We start from the raw sequence: 17,201 nt of genomic DNA, 5'->3' as shown, positions 1-17,201 counted from the left end.
AAACATGGCGATATTTCTAAGATGTTGGCTCACAATGCAACAATCAGGCTAAACACCACCACGAGAAACAAGCGCCTTCACCAATGTATTACAGCTGATTATCAGAGGTCAGGGTGTGAGGTGTTGTGACCCCTGTGCGCCCCACATCCAAACAACTGTGATGTAGAGCGACGAATGTGGTTTTCAAGGCAAGATCTTCCAAATCTAGCCCCAGAAACTAATTGCTTAAAGTGTAGGACTTTGGATAGACACTGATCAGACCCCACAAGTGCTAAAGTTTTGCAGATGTCGTCTGTCACTGGTCATAATTTTGTGGCTCATGTCGACTTTGGTTCTATTTTAGAAAATCACTAGATCTGAATGCTGCTGAAAAACCCCGGAGTCTTTTCTCTCCAAACACAATTGAATGGCTTTTTTTTATTATCTGCGTGTCCTACATTTATTGTATGTCAAACAATTTAGTGAACTGCCCAAGGCTTTGACTTTTACAACTTGCTCTTAATATCCTTTAATATCAACTAATGATTTAGGTCAAGTCTCACTCACTTTAGAAGATGCTGAACGCTTAATGATGTGTTATTATGAAGATGATAGCCTTCGGAAACAACTGTATAAATAAAACGACCTAATCTGTCTCATCAGTGCTCTCTATTACTTATGTAAAGTCATTATTAATATCGTTTATTCGCTATTTTACATTATGACGGGTCTGTTCAATTGAAAGGTGCAATTGTTGGCATGTCAGAGGCTTTTCCATTTCTGTAAACAAGTGGCTCAGTCAAATGGTGATTTGGTTATTGCCCAGTTGCACAGTTCTGGATAGATTTGCATGATTTTCCTGTGTCTACGAGGCTTTTTCTTTCAAGTGCGTTCCTGTTTCCCAGTCGAACTAAAGCATGTACAGTAGCCTAATTCTGCAGACCAAGACCCTCCCTTAATGTGTTCTTTCTGATGGGGCAAAACCTTTTTCTTTCTTTTGTTCATTTAGTTCATTTAACATCCATGTAAAACAATATCAATTCTCATTTGACTCGCTCAGTATTTCTTGTGTTCTGTACCCCATATCTGTGTACGGTGATTGTGTTCCTGTACCTGTGCGGGGCGGGGCTTGTAGGGCGAGCTGCTCTCCAGGTCGGCCAGGATGCTGGTGAGAGAGTCGATCTCAGCGTCCAGACTGGAGCGCCTCTCCTCCAGCGTCTTCTCTGGGGTCTGCATCTGTCAACGAGATTCAGCAAGTGTGATTAAAAACTCCCAAAACTCCAAACTCCAACTCCATGAAGAACGTCTTTGCAAACTCTTCTTCTCAAGTTCCCACGTCAATTGGCTTTGTCAGCAACTAGCAATATTTCAGCAGCAGACTGCATATATAGAGATCCAGCAGGGAGGGATTACCATGTTCGTGGTTCCAATTTAAAAACAAAAAAAGCTACTCGAAATAATTGTTTATAGCCCATTATCCCAACAGCAGTCGCTAAAAGGGGCTAGATGCAAGTTCTTGATTTTATACTCACTACTACCATCTCAGGCCTTTTGTGTAACTGCAGCTTCTATATTAAGCTCGTGCATGACGGCACTTCGGACCCGAATTAACAACTTTTTGAGTGTGGTGAACAGGTCTGGGCTCATTCTACACATATGGACATGGCTGGAACATGTGGGGGGAGGAAAATACATAAATTTACATTTTTAAACTCCGTATAGTCCCTTTTAGGAACAGGCCATTGTTTTTCCAAACTGTGATATGTTCTTACCTGAGCTTAGACAAGTTGATGCGTACCCGTCTGGTCTTTGCGCCTGTGGAAGAGCGTGGTAGCTTCTAACTTCACTCCCGTTTGGAGCTATAGGAATACATTGGGAGAGGCCAAATGCTAATAACATCTTTGGTTGCTTTGCGTGACTGAGGGCACGCACAAAGACCAGACAGGTACGCATTAACTCGTCTAAGCTCCGGCGAGAACATCTGTAAGTATGGAAAAATGTTGGCCTGTTCCTTTAAAGCAATACTAAGTAACTCTTCCCCCTAGAGGTCATAAGCGCAACTGCAGGTGTCGCAGCAAGTTACGATTTTTTAACTTATTAATTGTCTTGGAGAGTAAATACGAGGCTGACAGGAAAGGTGAAGGGAGAGAGGGTTACAATGCATCCAATTATACAATGGAAATATTTTTTTTCACTCAAACTTGGCTGTAAATACTGTTTAAAGTGACGTTAGCCCGCAGTTAGCTTTGCCCGTTAGCATGTTAGCTTCTTCTTTGTGATTCCATTAGTGTGTATTGCTTTCTCCAGACCGGTGGCAGTCAAGTTGCAAACATGGTTTTCTGTCCAGAGACACCAGGGGGAGATGAAAGACCCTCCAATCATCCCATAAACACTTGTATTACCCCCACAGGGACAACGAAAAAGATTTATTAAGGTAAACACGTTACTTAGTACTGCTTTAAGAGCGGGTGGATCGTCAAACAGTGAAGCAGATAAGATCAAAAATGAAAATCAAGATCCAACTGTCAACAATAATCCCAACTTGGGAAGTAAGGCCCCTCCAAACAGGATTTTGCACAGGGTTCATACGAAGCTAGTAGCCTGTAACTTTTCCTCTCAACCATTCAACTCTGAATTCTTGAGGTTTCTTTCATGTATCACAACCCCCTCCTCCAACGCAGCAGCCTTTTCATTAACCAGTGATGCCCCCGCAGCTTTTCCATCTTCTCCTCGTGAGCACCAGAGTCTATACACACAGATTCTCCCCTCATGGCATCGCCGACACTTACACGACGCATAAGTGGCAAAGTTCACTCACACGTCTGTCTGTGTCTGTTTGAGTCTCTCTTCTATGACATACAATTTTTAACTCAATGCACTGAAGCACACAACAGGCACAATGGCAAGTTTTATTACCGTCAAATACATTTCTTCACACCTCAGATAACAGTACATGCTTCACCTTGACACCACACAAACCTTTTTTTTTTCTCAATGGCACACATCAATAGCATTTTTTCTTTGAGTAAAGCACAGAGGGATATGGAATGCATTGTATGCGATAGAAAACATAACCAACTCACAGGACATTTCTAATCCATTAATGTAAGACTTAAGATATTTTTCATTTATGCATGATTCAACACTGTCTTGTCAACTCCCTAAATCTGTCTATTGTACTAAGCGTGGCATTGTAACAGAGAGAAGAATGAGTTTGGGTCTCTCAAAAAGCTTTATTATCTCAGAAATCAGACCTGATGTTGCTCACATTCCACACGTTTTAGCTCCGTTTTCATACCTCACTGTAAATTCGCTTTTACTTTTCATGTTAAATAACAGAATTTTGTCAAGGGTGGAGTTTATGCTATGATAATGATGAGTCTTGACTACGGCCCAGGAGTGGAGTTGATTTCGATTTTTGCACCATGATGAGCGTGAGAGCAGAGGAGGTGCGACCCATAAAACAGTATTTTGGGATCGCTCACCCCGTGCTCTGGTGCCTCCTGCGTCAGTGTCTCTCGGGCCCCTCAATCATCCTCCCACTTTCCCCCCATTTTTACCCCTATTTATTTATCAATTTCCGCGAAACGGTCCAGGTGCATTGGAAGGGTAAAGACATGTGATCCTGCTGTCATGGCAACAAGCGCAAAGGGCGGGACCAAAGTTAATTTAAGGGACTATACGGAGTTTAAAAATGTTAAAATTAATGTTGTTAAAAAAATGTTTTAACAATATCCAAATGTGTAGAATGAGCCCAGACCTGTTTACCACAACTGCCTCTAAAATCCTGCACTGTCACTCAAAAAGGTGTTAATTCGGGTCCGAAGTGCCGTCATGCACAAGCTTAATATAGAAGGTGCAGCTACACGTATGACCTGAGGTGGCAGTAGTGAGTATCAAATGGCTAACTTGCATCTAGTCCCTTTAACAAACCAAAAAAGCGAAATGCAGAAAACAGAAACCACAAATTCGATCTTGGGCCAGATCACCTTATCACAGGTCTGTCTGGAAAGAAAAAAGTTGTGTTTAAAAGTTTGTGTTATCTTAGAAAGTATGAATATAAACAATATCGTCAAATTACCAGGTCGACGAAACCGTTCAAATTCCCAGTCGGTTTGGGCCTTTCTGTGGTTTGCATGATGTGCCCGCGCCCTCCAGCTATAGCTTATAGGCACACTTAACCAAACTTAGCTCAAGACCTGGAGATGAGTCCCCAGGTGCGGTAGTCGCCCATTGCTCCTGACAGATCTCAGCAGCAGAAACTTTTTACATTATCCTGTTAAAAGCAATACAAAATATGCTCCTAATGACCAGCTAGACACAGAAAGTTATTTTAGCAGTGGACAATAAAAGAATGGATTTGGATGAGGGGCTAGATGCATGAGATGTTTGCCATTTTATACTCACTACTGCCTCCTCAGGTCATACGTGTAACTGCACCTTCTATATTAAGCTTGTGCATGACGGCACTTCAGACCCAAATTAACATCTTTTTGAGTGACAACTCTAGATTTTAGAGGCAGTTGTGGTGAACAGGTCTGGGCTCATTCTACACATTAGGGCATGGCTGGAACATGTAGGGGGAGGAAAATACATTATTTATTATTTTTTAACATTTTTAAACTCTGTATAGTCCCTTTAACCTATTTAAATGTCAAATTACCTTAAGTCAACATCTCCGTGGAGACGAGCCGGAAACGTCCCGCTCCCAGTAAAGTTACAAATGAGGTCTTAAGAGAGCTGAGCCGCATCACAGCAAACACATGTTAGTTTTTTACAATGTGTGTCTCTCATTGAAGACATGAAACTATGAAAGGACACAGGGGATTGTGCAGGAAACAATAAAGTGTAATATTTAAAATTCTTCAAAATCACCACCCTTTATTCTTGGCCTTTTCTCAATGAGCTTCATAAGGTCGTCCCCGAAATGGTTTCCAACAGTGTGTGAAGATAAAACCATTTCTGGTGACGACATCGGGAAGCTCATTGAGAATATTGTGAAAAGTGAGCAAAGCAGTAATCAAAACAAAAGTCAAAATCAAAGCTATTTTGACTTCTTTTATTTTTTTATCACAACATAATTCCTGGTGTTCAGTGAGAATCGACAGGTAAATAGTCTTGAAATATCAGAAAATACATGAAAAAAGGGTTCCCAAAAATAGAAGCTGGTTTTAGTCTATTTTTCGGTGAAATGTTGCATACAAATGTACATTAACTATTTCTAAAACCAGTATCATCAAGATTTCACAAGCTACAAATTTCACAAGCTACAAATGCACACCCCCTAAAAAACAACAAAAACAAACTGAATCTGAATCTGAAAGCTGGATATTTAACCACATGACACAAAGTATATTTAAATTCCAAATCAGAAAGCAGGGTTTCAATTTAACTTCCTGCGATAAATGAGAGAATGAACGTTATTCTCCAATTCAAACCAAAAGCAGAAGTAGCGGAAATGATCTGACCATTAGTGACACTGGGCTTTCGACTAAATTCCCGGGATTTTCTCTGTGGAACGACAGATGTATTTTTAGTCTTGTGAACTATGCTGCAACTGCGAGAAGTCTTCTTGCAATTGCCTGCGGGGGCTTTTTGAGTTGGCTGGATCAGTGACTCGCTTCCTATTCTAATGTTATGTGTTTGGATTACCTGTCACAACCCATTACAGGCAGCGCCGCGGAGACCCGGGCGCGCTGCTTAAAAAACATCTAAAGCAATCACGAGACGGGGGTAAACAAAGCTGGAAAACAGTAATGGCTCGTCTCAGATCAACAAAGGAAAAAAAAAAAAACACAGCTCGACTTGTTTTAACGGTTATAACGAGGAGGATGAAAGAGAGCAGTCGAACGGCGCGTGATCTCGCTGTTTGGCGGCGAATATTGCGATGTACAGTTTCGTAATACGGACAGTAATGAGACACAAAGCGTTTTTGTTTTTGGAAAACTTTGAGCATTAAGCTGTCATCATTCGACGTGTGTTGCCTTAAGCGTGATGGAGCACATCCTCTGCAAAGAAAAATACTGATTTAATCATTCATTTACTGGTCTAATGCAGGCAATGTCTGAGCTTAAAGTGAAGTGAACAATGAAGGATGGGATCTCCAAAAGAGGCCTGGATGATTACTTTTAGGTAGATGACAATTTGGGTTGAAATAAAGACAAACTACAGCAATTAACGAGACAACATTCCTCTACTAAAACCAAATGAGAGTTGAGAGCCATCATCGAACTCAGAGGTTCCCAACCTGGGGGGCAGGCCTCCCCGGGGGGGCTGAGTCAGGAGGAAGTGACATTATGAAAGCAAATTATGTGGCTGAAAATGATCAAATATGACTGAGAAAGAGCTACATGTGCAAAAAAACTCTCAGATTTCAGTTTATATTTTATATTTTAATGTTATGCTACATAGGAAAAAACGGTTGGGAATCACTAATTATGAGGAACAGTAAAATATAGATACCGACGGCATCGCGTCATACAAGGAGGCGTGGCCTCGCCAAAGGGGAAGGAAGTATCTTTTGGGAAACACAATTTTTTTCACTCTTTTTAGCGGAATATAAACTAATTTATCAAATAGATAAATAATCTACATCAGGTCTATATGGATGTTCTAATCACAGCAGGTTGTTCAGTAGAAGTGAAAAACAGCAGTCATAGCTAGCGTTAGCATGTAGCATGATGTTAACATAACTATGCAACTATATTCATAATGCAGCATTTGTTGAAGCAGTACTGAGTAACTTGTTTACCTTAATAAATCCTTTCCGTAGTCCCTCTGGGGGTAATACTAGTGTTAATGGGCTGATTGGGGGGGGTCTTTCATCTCCCCCTGGTGTCTGTGGCCTGAAAACCACACTTGCAGCTTGCTCCGACCCTGCTCCGGGTCGGAGGCGCAATACACACTAATGGAATCACGAAGCAGAAGCTAACAGGCTAACGGGCAAAGCTAACTGAGGGCTAGCGCCACTTAAACAGTATTTACAGCCAAGTTTGAGTGAAAAAAAATTGTAATTGTAATTGGATGTACAATATCCCTCTCTCCCTTTTTTCTGTCTCCGTAGTATTTACTCTCACGGAAAATAATGAGTAAAATACCGTAACATGCTACGACGCCTGCAGTGGCGTTTATGGCAAGTGAGTTCTGAGTTACTTAGTACTGCTTTAAAGTAGTTTTTGAGTAATTTCACAAAATTTAGATTTTTCTCTTCAAACATGACCATATATGGGCTATATCAAAATGGAGTTATAACTGGCATTGGCTAAAATGAATATGAAAAAAGTAAAGAAAAACTCAAGAATAAATCCAAGCCAGTTTCTTTTTATGCAGATTCATTCAGTTCATTGGGCAATTTTAACAAATATTATGTGTTGAATCATAGTGTTAGCATTTAGCTTAAAAAAACAAACAACAAGAAAAAGAGATCAATCTAACTCCACCTCTAATTGTTTAAGTATTAATTTATTTGAGACTTATTTGATTTCTTTCCATCTTTTCTCCATATGAAACATAAAGGGAAGCAGTCAGATAGACCGGGATGCTGTCGTGCTACAGGCCCATTGATCTCCTTTGGGCTTAAAAAATATGTGACACCTGAACCTGCAGGTCAGTGAGTTCGCAGCCGTCAGTAACTGTCCTGACGTGATCCCTGCGGTTCAGGACTTTCTGACCTCCCCTCTGACTGCCCTTTGCCTCCTGACCACACGGACACATACGAATGCTCGTCATATTTGTAACGCGAGCTTCTGTTTCGGCAGCTCCTCACCGCAAAAGGGACGAGGGCGACGAGCCAAGTTTAAGTTGGCGACAGTTCGACTTGACCACAGAGATAAGAAATCTCATCAGCATTACTTACACCAGTTATTAAAACAGCATTAGCATTAACATGGTGAGTGAAATGTAAGGGCAAAACAAAAGGAGAGTGGAGTTCTAACAAAATAATGATATTAACCTAAATAGTTTATAAAGTTACAAAGTTAGTTTGTGCAGTTCACTTGAGTTGAATGCACTTACAAAACGAGCTCAAAGTGTTGTGTAAGTTGTATGCAGGTCTGCAAAGGTCATATACCATAATAAGCGGATGAGAAGCTAATTCATAAAGATTACATAGTAAGTTATGTGGATTATGTAACCGGCCTGGCTCCGTGTGCACAAAGGAAGCATTCATTTAGCGACTGCAACTGCACAGATCAAATGAGGGACTTGACGAGGCTGATTTTCCTCGTCAAACAGAAGAATGTGCCGCGCTCACATGGCGCTGAAGGCAGAGGTCAAGCTCTGTGTGTCAGTCACATGAGAAATTGGTTTTACGAGGACCCGGGGGGTGGGGTGGGGGGGTCTGCTCTTCCAGTAGGGGGCAGGCTAGAGCGCCCCCCCTCTCGATCCTCTGAGATGGTGGGACTGGAGTCGCCCTGCTGTGACTTTTACAACACCGGAAACAACCACAGAAATGCTTGATCCACTTTCAACAACACGGTCTATTGGATTATTTATGTCAGTGTTTCCCAAACGTTTGTTCCCCTCGAGTCTTCATTAGTGTTTATATGTGCTGTGTCTTCACATTAAAGATAAAATACTCTCAGAAACCAAAATACTGATCACAATGCTATCTACATTTTATTTATTAATCCTTTTTCTTTAAATCTTTGCTAGGGGACCTGCACCCCTGGTTGGGAAACACTAATTTATGTGACCAGCTTAGTTTCATTGTTTAGTCGTCCACAGGGGCAAGTACTACGCCGTTACATTTACTCAAGTGCATGTACTTGAGTAAATGTCCTTTAAGTGGCGAAAGCTTCATGTGACACAAAATAGATGTAGTTTGTGTTTCATGTACTTGTATTGTACTTTTTGTATATCTTTGAATATCTTATCAGGTATTTTCTTTGGAAATATAAGGATTTTTACATAATTTCATGTTGTGTTTCTCATAATTGATGTCACTAAAGAATCATAAATCAGACTTTTACGCTCAAACAGTATTTTCCACAGCCATTTTTTTACTGTTACTTAAAGGGGCAAGATGCAAGTTAGTCATTTTATACTCACTACTGCCACCTTAGGTCTTATGTGTAACTACAGCTTCTATATTGCATTGTGCATGACGGCACTTCGGACCTGAAGTAACACCTTTTTGAGTGACAGTGCAGGATTTTAGAGGCAGTTGTGGTGAACAGGGCTGGGCTCATTCTACACATTAGGACATGGCTGGAACATGTAGGGGGAGGAAAATACTTAGTTTTAACATTTTTAAACTTCGTATAGTCACTTTAATTAGTAATTACTTTGGTCACTAAGTAAATATTTTAGCCACTCTGCCCACCTCTGGTTAATCTTCACTCTTCAATTATATGGTGATTAGATGGTTATATTTATTTAACTTTATAGTGTATTTTAATACATTAGTCTGTGCTTTGAGTACTGGGCTTTACAAATAAACCTGCCATGCCATTCAATTATATACAGTACAGGTGCTCGTCATATAATTAGAATATCGTGAAAAAGTGCATTTACGTCTGTTATTCATACGAGACAGACTCATTACATGCAAAGTGACATATGTCAAGCCTTTGTTATAATTTTGAAGATTATGGCCTACAGCCCATTTCTAAAATATTCTAATTTTATGACATTTTTAATTTGGGGTTTTTATAAGCTGTGAGCCATAAAAATCAAAATGATAACAAATAAAACCTACATCACTACGTCACTTTGCATGTAATGAGTCTATCATACATTAATTTCACAGTTAAAGTTGAATAACAGAAGTAAATGCACTTTTTGATGATAATATGATGAGCGCCTGTATGTGATCTTACGTATGGCCGTATAGAATGTATAGAATGTGTAGAATGTATAGATAAATAATATTTCATCCTCCACAAGAGGAATTCACCTTCTGCGAGGGATGAAAAAAGTATCTTATCTTCAATCAAAGTAGCAATGTAAAAAGTAGCTTTACGCTTTCTCCCTCCCACTATCATTCAAGTGCGTGTGAACGTCTGGTCTCACCTGGAAGGGGTCGTAGGAGTTGGCAGAAGGCGGGGGAGGGAGGGAGCCCTGGGACGCCGGCAGAGTGGTTAGCTCTTCAGGTGGGGGCGGAGGGGGCGGGTAATCTGTAAGCAAAAACACACACATCAGTGAAACTTCTGCTTTTTTATTCAGAGTGACACCAAAATAAATACTGTGACGGGAAATTCATGCTTTGGTTCTCTCTGTCGAATTTACATGTACAAAAATCACAGGACAAAGTTACCATAAATGAGAGAAAAGGCCTATATTTTCACTGAATAGTTTATCTTATCAGCACTTTATTTTATTGCAATGGATCCCACAGTTTGAGTACATTTCACAGATAAGAAAACAAAATACTTATTATCTTTTTTTACTTACTATGTACTAAGCATAATGGCTTTTATTTTTTACTTAAGTTATACATAAACTCATAAATTAAATGTTTTTACTTCTCAGTACATTTATGTAACTCTTAAACAAGCTAAAGATGATTTACTGCTATTTAACTGTTTTGAGAGGCATCTGAGGTCAGAATAGTTTCTGGTCTTGAAAATAATCAGCATAAAAAAGGATTTGCATCAGCTGGAAACGTGTGGTCAGGTCAAGCAGAGGTCATTTTTAAATATGTGACGCTGTTGCTAGGGTAATAGATGAATAATGTAAGAGCACAGAAACAATTCACAAACACTTAAATCACGAAAATCGCTTTAACGTTTCACTTGATAAGTTGTATAATATCATAAACTAAAGAATCAGTCATAAAATTGCATAATCCTAAAATATGTTTTCACTTTTCAAAATATGTTTTACTTCTATGCAACTCCTCAACAAGTTCCACATTTCATTAGATATTTTTGAACTGTGATTTTGAGAGGCATTTAAGGTCAGAATCGTTTCTTGACTTGAAAATAAATAGCGGAAAAAGAGCATTTGCTTCAGCTGTAAACAATTACTGTGGTCAGTTCAAGCAGAGGTCATTTCTCATAACAAAAGTGACGCCGTACATTACAAGAGAAAGTGAAAAAACAATTCAGAAACACTCGAATCACAGTAATTCACTTTTAGGGGCAACGTACTGTTTGCTATATTTTTCATACATGATTTAAACGTACCAATGTAATATGTGATCTATGTGTTTTCCTCTCTATAATGCTTTCCATCAGCATCACCAAAAGACTCACTATTTGCTAAATTGTGAGGAAAACCAATTTAAACCCTATATTAGCTGAGGACAAAGGCTGGCCCCAGATGACGACAGCTGATATTAGATTTCACGTCTTCATCATACCACATCAATGGAAAAACTGTCTAATCTTTCGGCAATTATGACACTTGTAATTACAAACCATTAACCTTGTAAGAGGCAGACCTTTATGCAATTTGCAGTTTTCTTTCAAGAAGAAGAATATCGTGACACTTTCATATTAACAAAAGGATTGTTGTTTAGATGAAGTTTTTTTTAGTCCATGAAGCAGCAGAGGTGTCCGCACGATGTATAAAAAAAATCTATTTACGATCAATAAGACATAACTGTAATGTTTTTGAGTCCTATTTCCACATTCGACTATTACATTAGTCATGACAAAAGGATCGTGGAAACAAGTAGTTGAAGTGAGTTTCCTGTGGCTGGCCGGGGTGCAGCACAGTCACTTGGGAGAAGCTCAGAGTAGAGCTGGTGCTCCCTCATGTTAAAGGTATACAGGAGGATTTTCCCGAATTTTAGGAAAGAACCGCCTTCTCCACTTTTTAAAAAAAATGCGCATTCGCAACGCTCTACCTGCCTCCGAAGAGGAAGAATCTCCCAAAAAAACACTCTGGTCGTGTTTCTCTCTTCTGAAGCCTTTCTCTTCTTCTCATACACTTCGAAGACACTTTTTCTCTTGCGACCCTCTGCCATTTTCAAACAACTCGGTGCGTTCTGCGAGCAGCAATGAATGGCTAACAGCGTAACTCACATAGGCCTGAAAGTGCGCATGCGCAGAAATTAACAAGGGACGAGCGCGCACGACGGCCTTACGTAGGCAAATCACCAGAATGATTGACAATTAGGAGGACCAATCGTCTTGATGATCCACCCGGAAATAGAACATCCTCCGCTATACCTTTAAGACCAGCCAGCTGAGATGGCTTGGGGAGATGTTACACTGGAGGGGCATTAATTTGAAATTTGATTAATTGCCCAGCCCTTATTGTGATTTTAATAAAGTTGATCACGATGATTGCCTGGTGCGTTTTAATCGACAGAAGAATTGGCCAGTAGTGTCACATACTGGAAAAAAATATGGACGGCGCAATGCTGCAGCGCCTGTCAGGTCAATCCCAGGGAAACAATCGGCCCAAACAAACAGGAAGCACAGGATGGCACATGCGGAAGCCAGAGGAGAGGACCTGGTGATTTTACGTGTAAAATCAGCTACAGAGTTCTGCTAACTCGTCTAAAGGGCAAAAAAGAAACATGCGGGGAGCTGACAGAGGACTAGGAAGCACACGGGAATGAAGAATTTACCTTTGAAGAGGAAAACTATCGATCGCTATTTGGACCATGAGGATTTGTTTTGAGGCTGCAGCGGTGGATTAGCTGGACTACTAACAAAGAATTGTGGCCTTTTGAGGATCCACACACAAACCATGCACTTCCATTCTTCAAACATTACACTTTTTTGCGTGTCCTTTGCAGATTTTTGTGTGTTGCTTAGCCAGGTGAAGGGGTGTGACACTCGAAGTGCTGCGGAGTTAGCTGGAGTTTTCAGTCTGGCCGCAGCACCTGTTTACTTGCACATCCAGAATCAAAAAATCAAATCAAAAATCGAGATCGACCAATAGGACTGTGTGTCTGAATGGACTGTGTGTCTGAACTGGCCTGGTTTTGCCTCAGGATCCCCCAAGAAAGGAAAGGCGCGTGGATAAGTCTGGGCATCTCTGCACAAACTGCTGCCTCCGCGATCCGGCCCAAATGGATGGATGAACTATTACACTAGACTGTTATTTGTCAAAAAAGCTGTGTAACAATATTTAGACAATGGGAGAGCTTTGTCACCTCAGTCAACACTGGATCGCATAATTACTGCAGTTTGTTTAACTAATGAGCACTAATTTGGAACAAGCATGCGTTTGTCAGATTGGGCATCACGAGAATGTTGTACTAGAAATGGGTTAAGAAGACGTGGCCGTGCCAGGAGAAGAAACTGAAACACGCCAAATATGAAGCCGCAAAGTCCATGTTAATCCTGGGATAGCCTCCAACCACATGTTTCTGACCGGATAAGGAGTTTGGTGCCAAATTAAATTCTGATTCGGCCTCTTCTTTTTGGTGCGAGACGGAATCATTTGACTGTGTACATCTAAGCACCAAACCAGACATGAGCTCTGCAAATTAAAGGCTTTTATGGGACGTAATGGGAATTTGTTCCAACGCTGGCTCTTTGAGGAGTCCTGTTCATCAGAAATTCAGTTTGCTTTCGACGTCCTTTTATCTCCTTCATTAGAGTCTAACTGATGTCATCAGTGTAGTTTATCCAAAGCAGCTGACCAAATTAATTAAACACGATTCGACGACAAGCAGCGACTGGGGAGCGGCGGGACACGTTTGAGATACGGCCGAGAACAGGCCACGGGAGCACAGGCGCAACTGTTCATATAATGACCTTTGACCTGCAGCATCACTCCAGACTCGAGTGTTGTTGGCTTCACAGGACATCACATCATTCTGAAGGCCTTTAAAGAGGGAGTATTAGGATTTTTGCAGGTATTTGGTAATAATCTCAAATATATCTTAAAACAATTGCAACAGATAATTTGCAGACTTTTGTGTGATTAGTGAGATGATGCACATTATCATTATCACACTGCAATGACCCTGCATTTTCTCTGGGATATTTCTCATGACAACACAGTGTTGCTGACAGGAAAACCCCGTCTCTTGCATAGAAAGTAAAAGGAGAAGCGGAGTCCAATGCTAACATATGCGTACACTTAGCAAGTAGGCTAGTCCAGGACACTTTTCAGATTCCGTTAGCCTGTTCAATGTATTTTTCCTATAGCCGTTAGCATTAGCAATCAAACATAGTCAATTATGAATGATCCAGATGTTTTCAGCTGTTGTCAACCCATCGACAGCATAAAGGTGAGGTCAAAGCCTGGTTAGAAATCATTAATGAATGTACAAACCTTTTGAGATTTTACTTTAGATACAAATTATGACCTCTGACCTAAAAGCTAAGTTAAATTCTGCTTTTTGTGGGGTCGGATACACATCAAATGGCCACTAAATATCATCTTATAATGTGTTAATGATAAAGAAACCACAGAAAATATCTAAATGCCATGAAAAGGACAAAACATACCTCCCTGTACATTAGCCTGTCTTCCCTATTCTTTTGTATGGGGATGGTTACTTAAGTGTGATTTCTATAGTCTCTTGCCCCCATCTGCAAGAGTGAAATCAAATACGGCAGATTAGATAAAGCACAACAACAATGGACTGTTATACGTGACCTGGCAGCCCAGGGATTTGGGGAGAAAAAGGGATGAACTGTGAAAGGAACTACCTGCTCTGGAGAACCGAGCTAATGCTGAGACAAGTAAAAGAATATATATTATGAACTATTACTGGACTAATTCTCCGCAGCAGGACCTGTCCTCCAAAATGCTCTCCTCCACTGGATCTCCTCAAGGCTGCGTCTTATCGTCTTTACTTTTTATTTTATACACCAATGACCGCAGAAGTTCGCATGGGAACAGGCATCTTCTGAAATTTGCAGATGACAGTCATTGTGAGTCTTTTAACAAACAGCGAGAGTGCCCATGGACCTATCGCTGATGATTTTATTGATTGGTGTGAACAGTTTCATTTGTCTATCAATGTGTCAAAGACCAAGGACATGTAGATAGATTTCTGCAAGGCGCCCCCTAGTGACACCAACACTGTGAATCACGCCCCCGTCTTTCTGTGTGAGCGAGTTCAGGTAGCGGAGCGAGAACAACCAAGTATATATTGAGCCATAAGGCTTACGGGCATTGGTTTAAAGACTGTAAGTCTCAAGTGACATTTCTTGCAAATATTTATGTTGTCAATATCTTGAAAGCGAGGGAAAAGTCAGGAAAGTGGCTCCGTAGGCAGGAGCGGACCAGAGCGGACCAGAGCGGACCAGAGCGGACCAGAGCGGACCAGAGCGGACCAGAGCGGACCATAGCAGACAAGGGGACGACGGGACCTGGGATCAGCCCGACACAGACACCGCCACTTTTTAAAATCATTTTAATTTGTCTTGAAATCACTGGGGAAAGTTTCAAAAATGTCTTGATGTTAAATATAGTGGGTACATTTCCGTCTGTGAAATTAGCGATCGATTAGCTATGGTGTACACCATCAGATCGCTCGTGAAAAAAAACAAAAAAACAATAAAGTCAATTTAGATGGCATATGTGTATGTGGATCTCTCTGGTCACAATAATATTTAAAAAAAAAATTAGTTTACTGTCCACTTCCTACAACAACAACGAATAAAGAAGGATTCTACGTGTTTATTTCTCATTCCAGTTTAAATGTTCTGAATATCGGTGACATGAGGCAGGAGTTCCAGACCCTGCACTTTGTCCAACAGTCGCCTTCAAGGGTCAGAAATGTTTTTCTCACATAGTTTTTCCAACTATGGGAACAAGGACTGGTCGTCACTTTGACAGCATCTCTACATATGAACGGCCATTTAGTTCTATCAGTTTCTGTCTGTCTCCGTACGCAGCCCTGGTTGTAAAAATAGACTTTAAGCTAATATTGTGACAAGCTCCACTACAACGACAAAAACGCTTTAAATCAACAACTTTCCAGCGGTTTAAAAACAGTCCAACGGTAGCTTTACACTAACTATAAATATTGTTAGGTAGCCAAAAGAAATTCTATTACCCATAATGCAACAGGCGACCCGAGATGGGCATTCGGCTTATTGTAAAGGCAGCAATTTGTAAAAGAGAAAAAAAAACTCACATAGTCGCTGTAATTATCTAAATATAGGAGGGGCGGTGCTAGTGGTGGGGCACGAATGCCACGGTCCCCCTTGTAATTTGATTGGCTACCCAAGGTGCCACACTAACCACAATTTCAGAGAATTTAAACAGGACGTTTTTTGTAATTTAATCAGTTTTATCTCAATAAATTATTATTGTTTACTCTACCTTTTCTGTACCACCATGATTTAGTTGAGCCTTAGAGTAGCATTAAATAATTGTGTGCGAAAGTGAAACATTATCAGCATCTCACTCTTTATACAGTATGTACGAATGTGCCCCTCCTCCTCCTGCCCTCGGCCAACTGCCACCGTCTAAGTCTCTTGTAACTTGTGGCTTAGTGAATTAAAACCTTAACATCCATGTTCATCTCTCGAACAGCCGTGCTGCTTTGGACTCATCATTTCAGGAAACACAGAGCTGTAAATGTTTCAGAGCCACATGTTTTATTAAAAGAGGTTACGGAGCAGCGAGAGCGCGGCTTAGAGCATCTTCCCCGCGGGATCTTTCAGGCCACTTCACCCACAACCTCATTTAGCTGCACTGTGCATTAGACGTTTACATTACATTTAGTGGTGGTTCTCAACATGTGTCGGTTCAGGACCCACGTTATCATGACAAGTCCCAAATAAACTTTAAAATGTATTACTCTGACTTAAAAGTGTGTTGTCTTGTACATCAGTATGTTCAAACAGAGTTTTGTTGGGAAGCTCTGAAGAAACCGATTTCTTTCACAACCAGACACAACAATAGAACAATATGTTTGTCTAGAGACTTTGATAGAACTATATTTCCTCTGTGTTTATTTTCATCATTGTAATTGAAGTTTAGTTCTGCAGATATTCTCTAAACAACAGCACAGAGACATCCGGCTGTTCAGAGCGTGCAGCAGATGTGCCGCACAGCTGCAGCAGGTTCGTCTTTGAGGAAAAAAAGTGTGAACTCCTGACTGTAGATTATATAAACAACGGTGAGTGTACAATACATCGTACAGTGCATGTAATCTGTGATTCTTCAAACATTGAACACTGTCCATATGAGCCTCCATCTGCAGCGTCCAGGACTCTCTGAAGTTACCAAGCAACAGCCAATACTTTACAGCACCTTCACTCACTTCAGTCCAGAGCCCTGTCCGAGGTCAATGGCTGGAGTTGGACATAACCACGGCTTTCATAGAAAACTACTCTACGCCAGGGACACGTGCA

The 17,201-nt window shown here is 40.7% G+C and overlaps 1 protein-coding gene across 1 annotated transcript in view; it reads right to left on the bottom strand.

Moving 5' to 3' along the window:
- The window catches only part of lpp (LIM domain containing preferred translocation partner in lipoma), a 227,219-nt gene that overhangs the window by 131,285 nt on the left and 78,733 nt on the right, over positions 1–17,201 (bottom strand). Inside the window, exons 5-6 of the mRNA XM_079574940.1 lie at positions 9,991–10,094; positions 1,093–1,215 (exon numbers count right to left, since the gene is read on the bottom strand). Coding sequence (XP_079431066.1) covers positions 1,093–1,215; positions 9,991–10,094 — 227 coding nt within the window. The remainder of the gene's footprint in view (positions 1–1,092; positions 1,216–9,990; positions 10,095–17,201) is intronic.

The sequence above is a fragment of the Gobius niger genome (assembly GCF_951799975.1).
Source record: "Gobius niger genome assembly, chromosome: 17".
In the NCBI taxonomy this organism is placed as follows: domain Eukaryota; kingdom Metazoa; phylum Chordata; class Actinopteri; order Gobiiformes; family Gobiidae; genus Gobius; species Gobius niger.
This window is presented reverse-complemented; position numbering and strand designations above follow the sequence as displayed.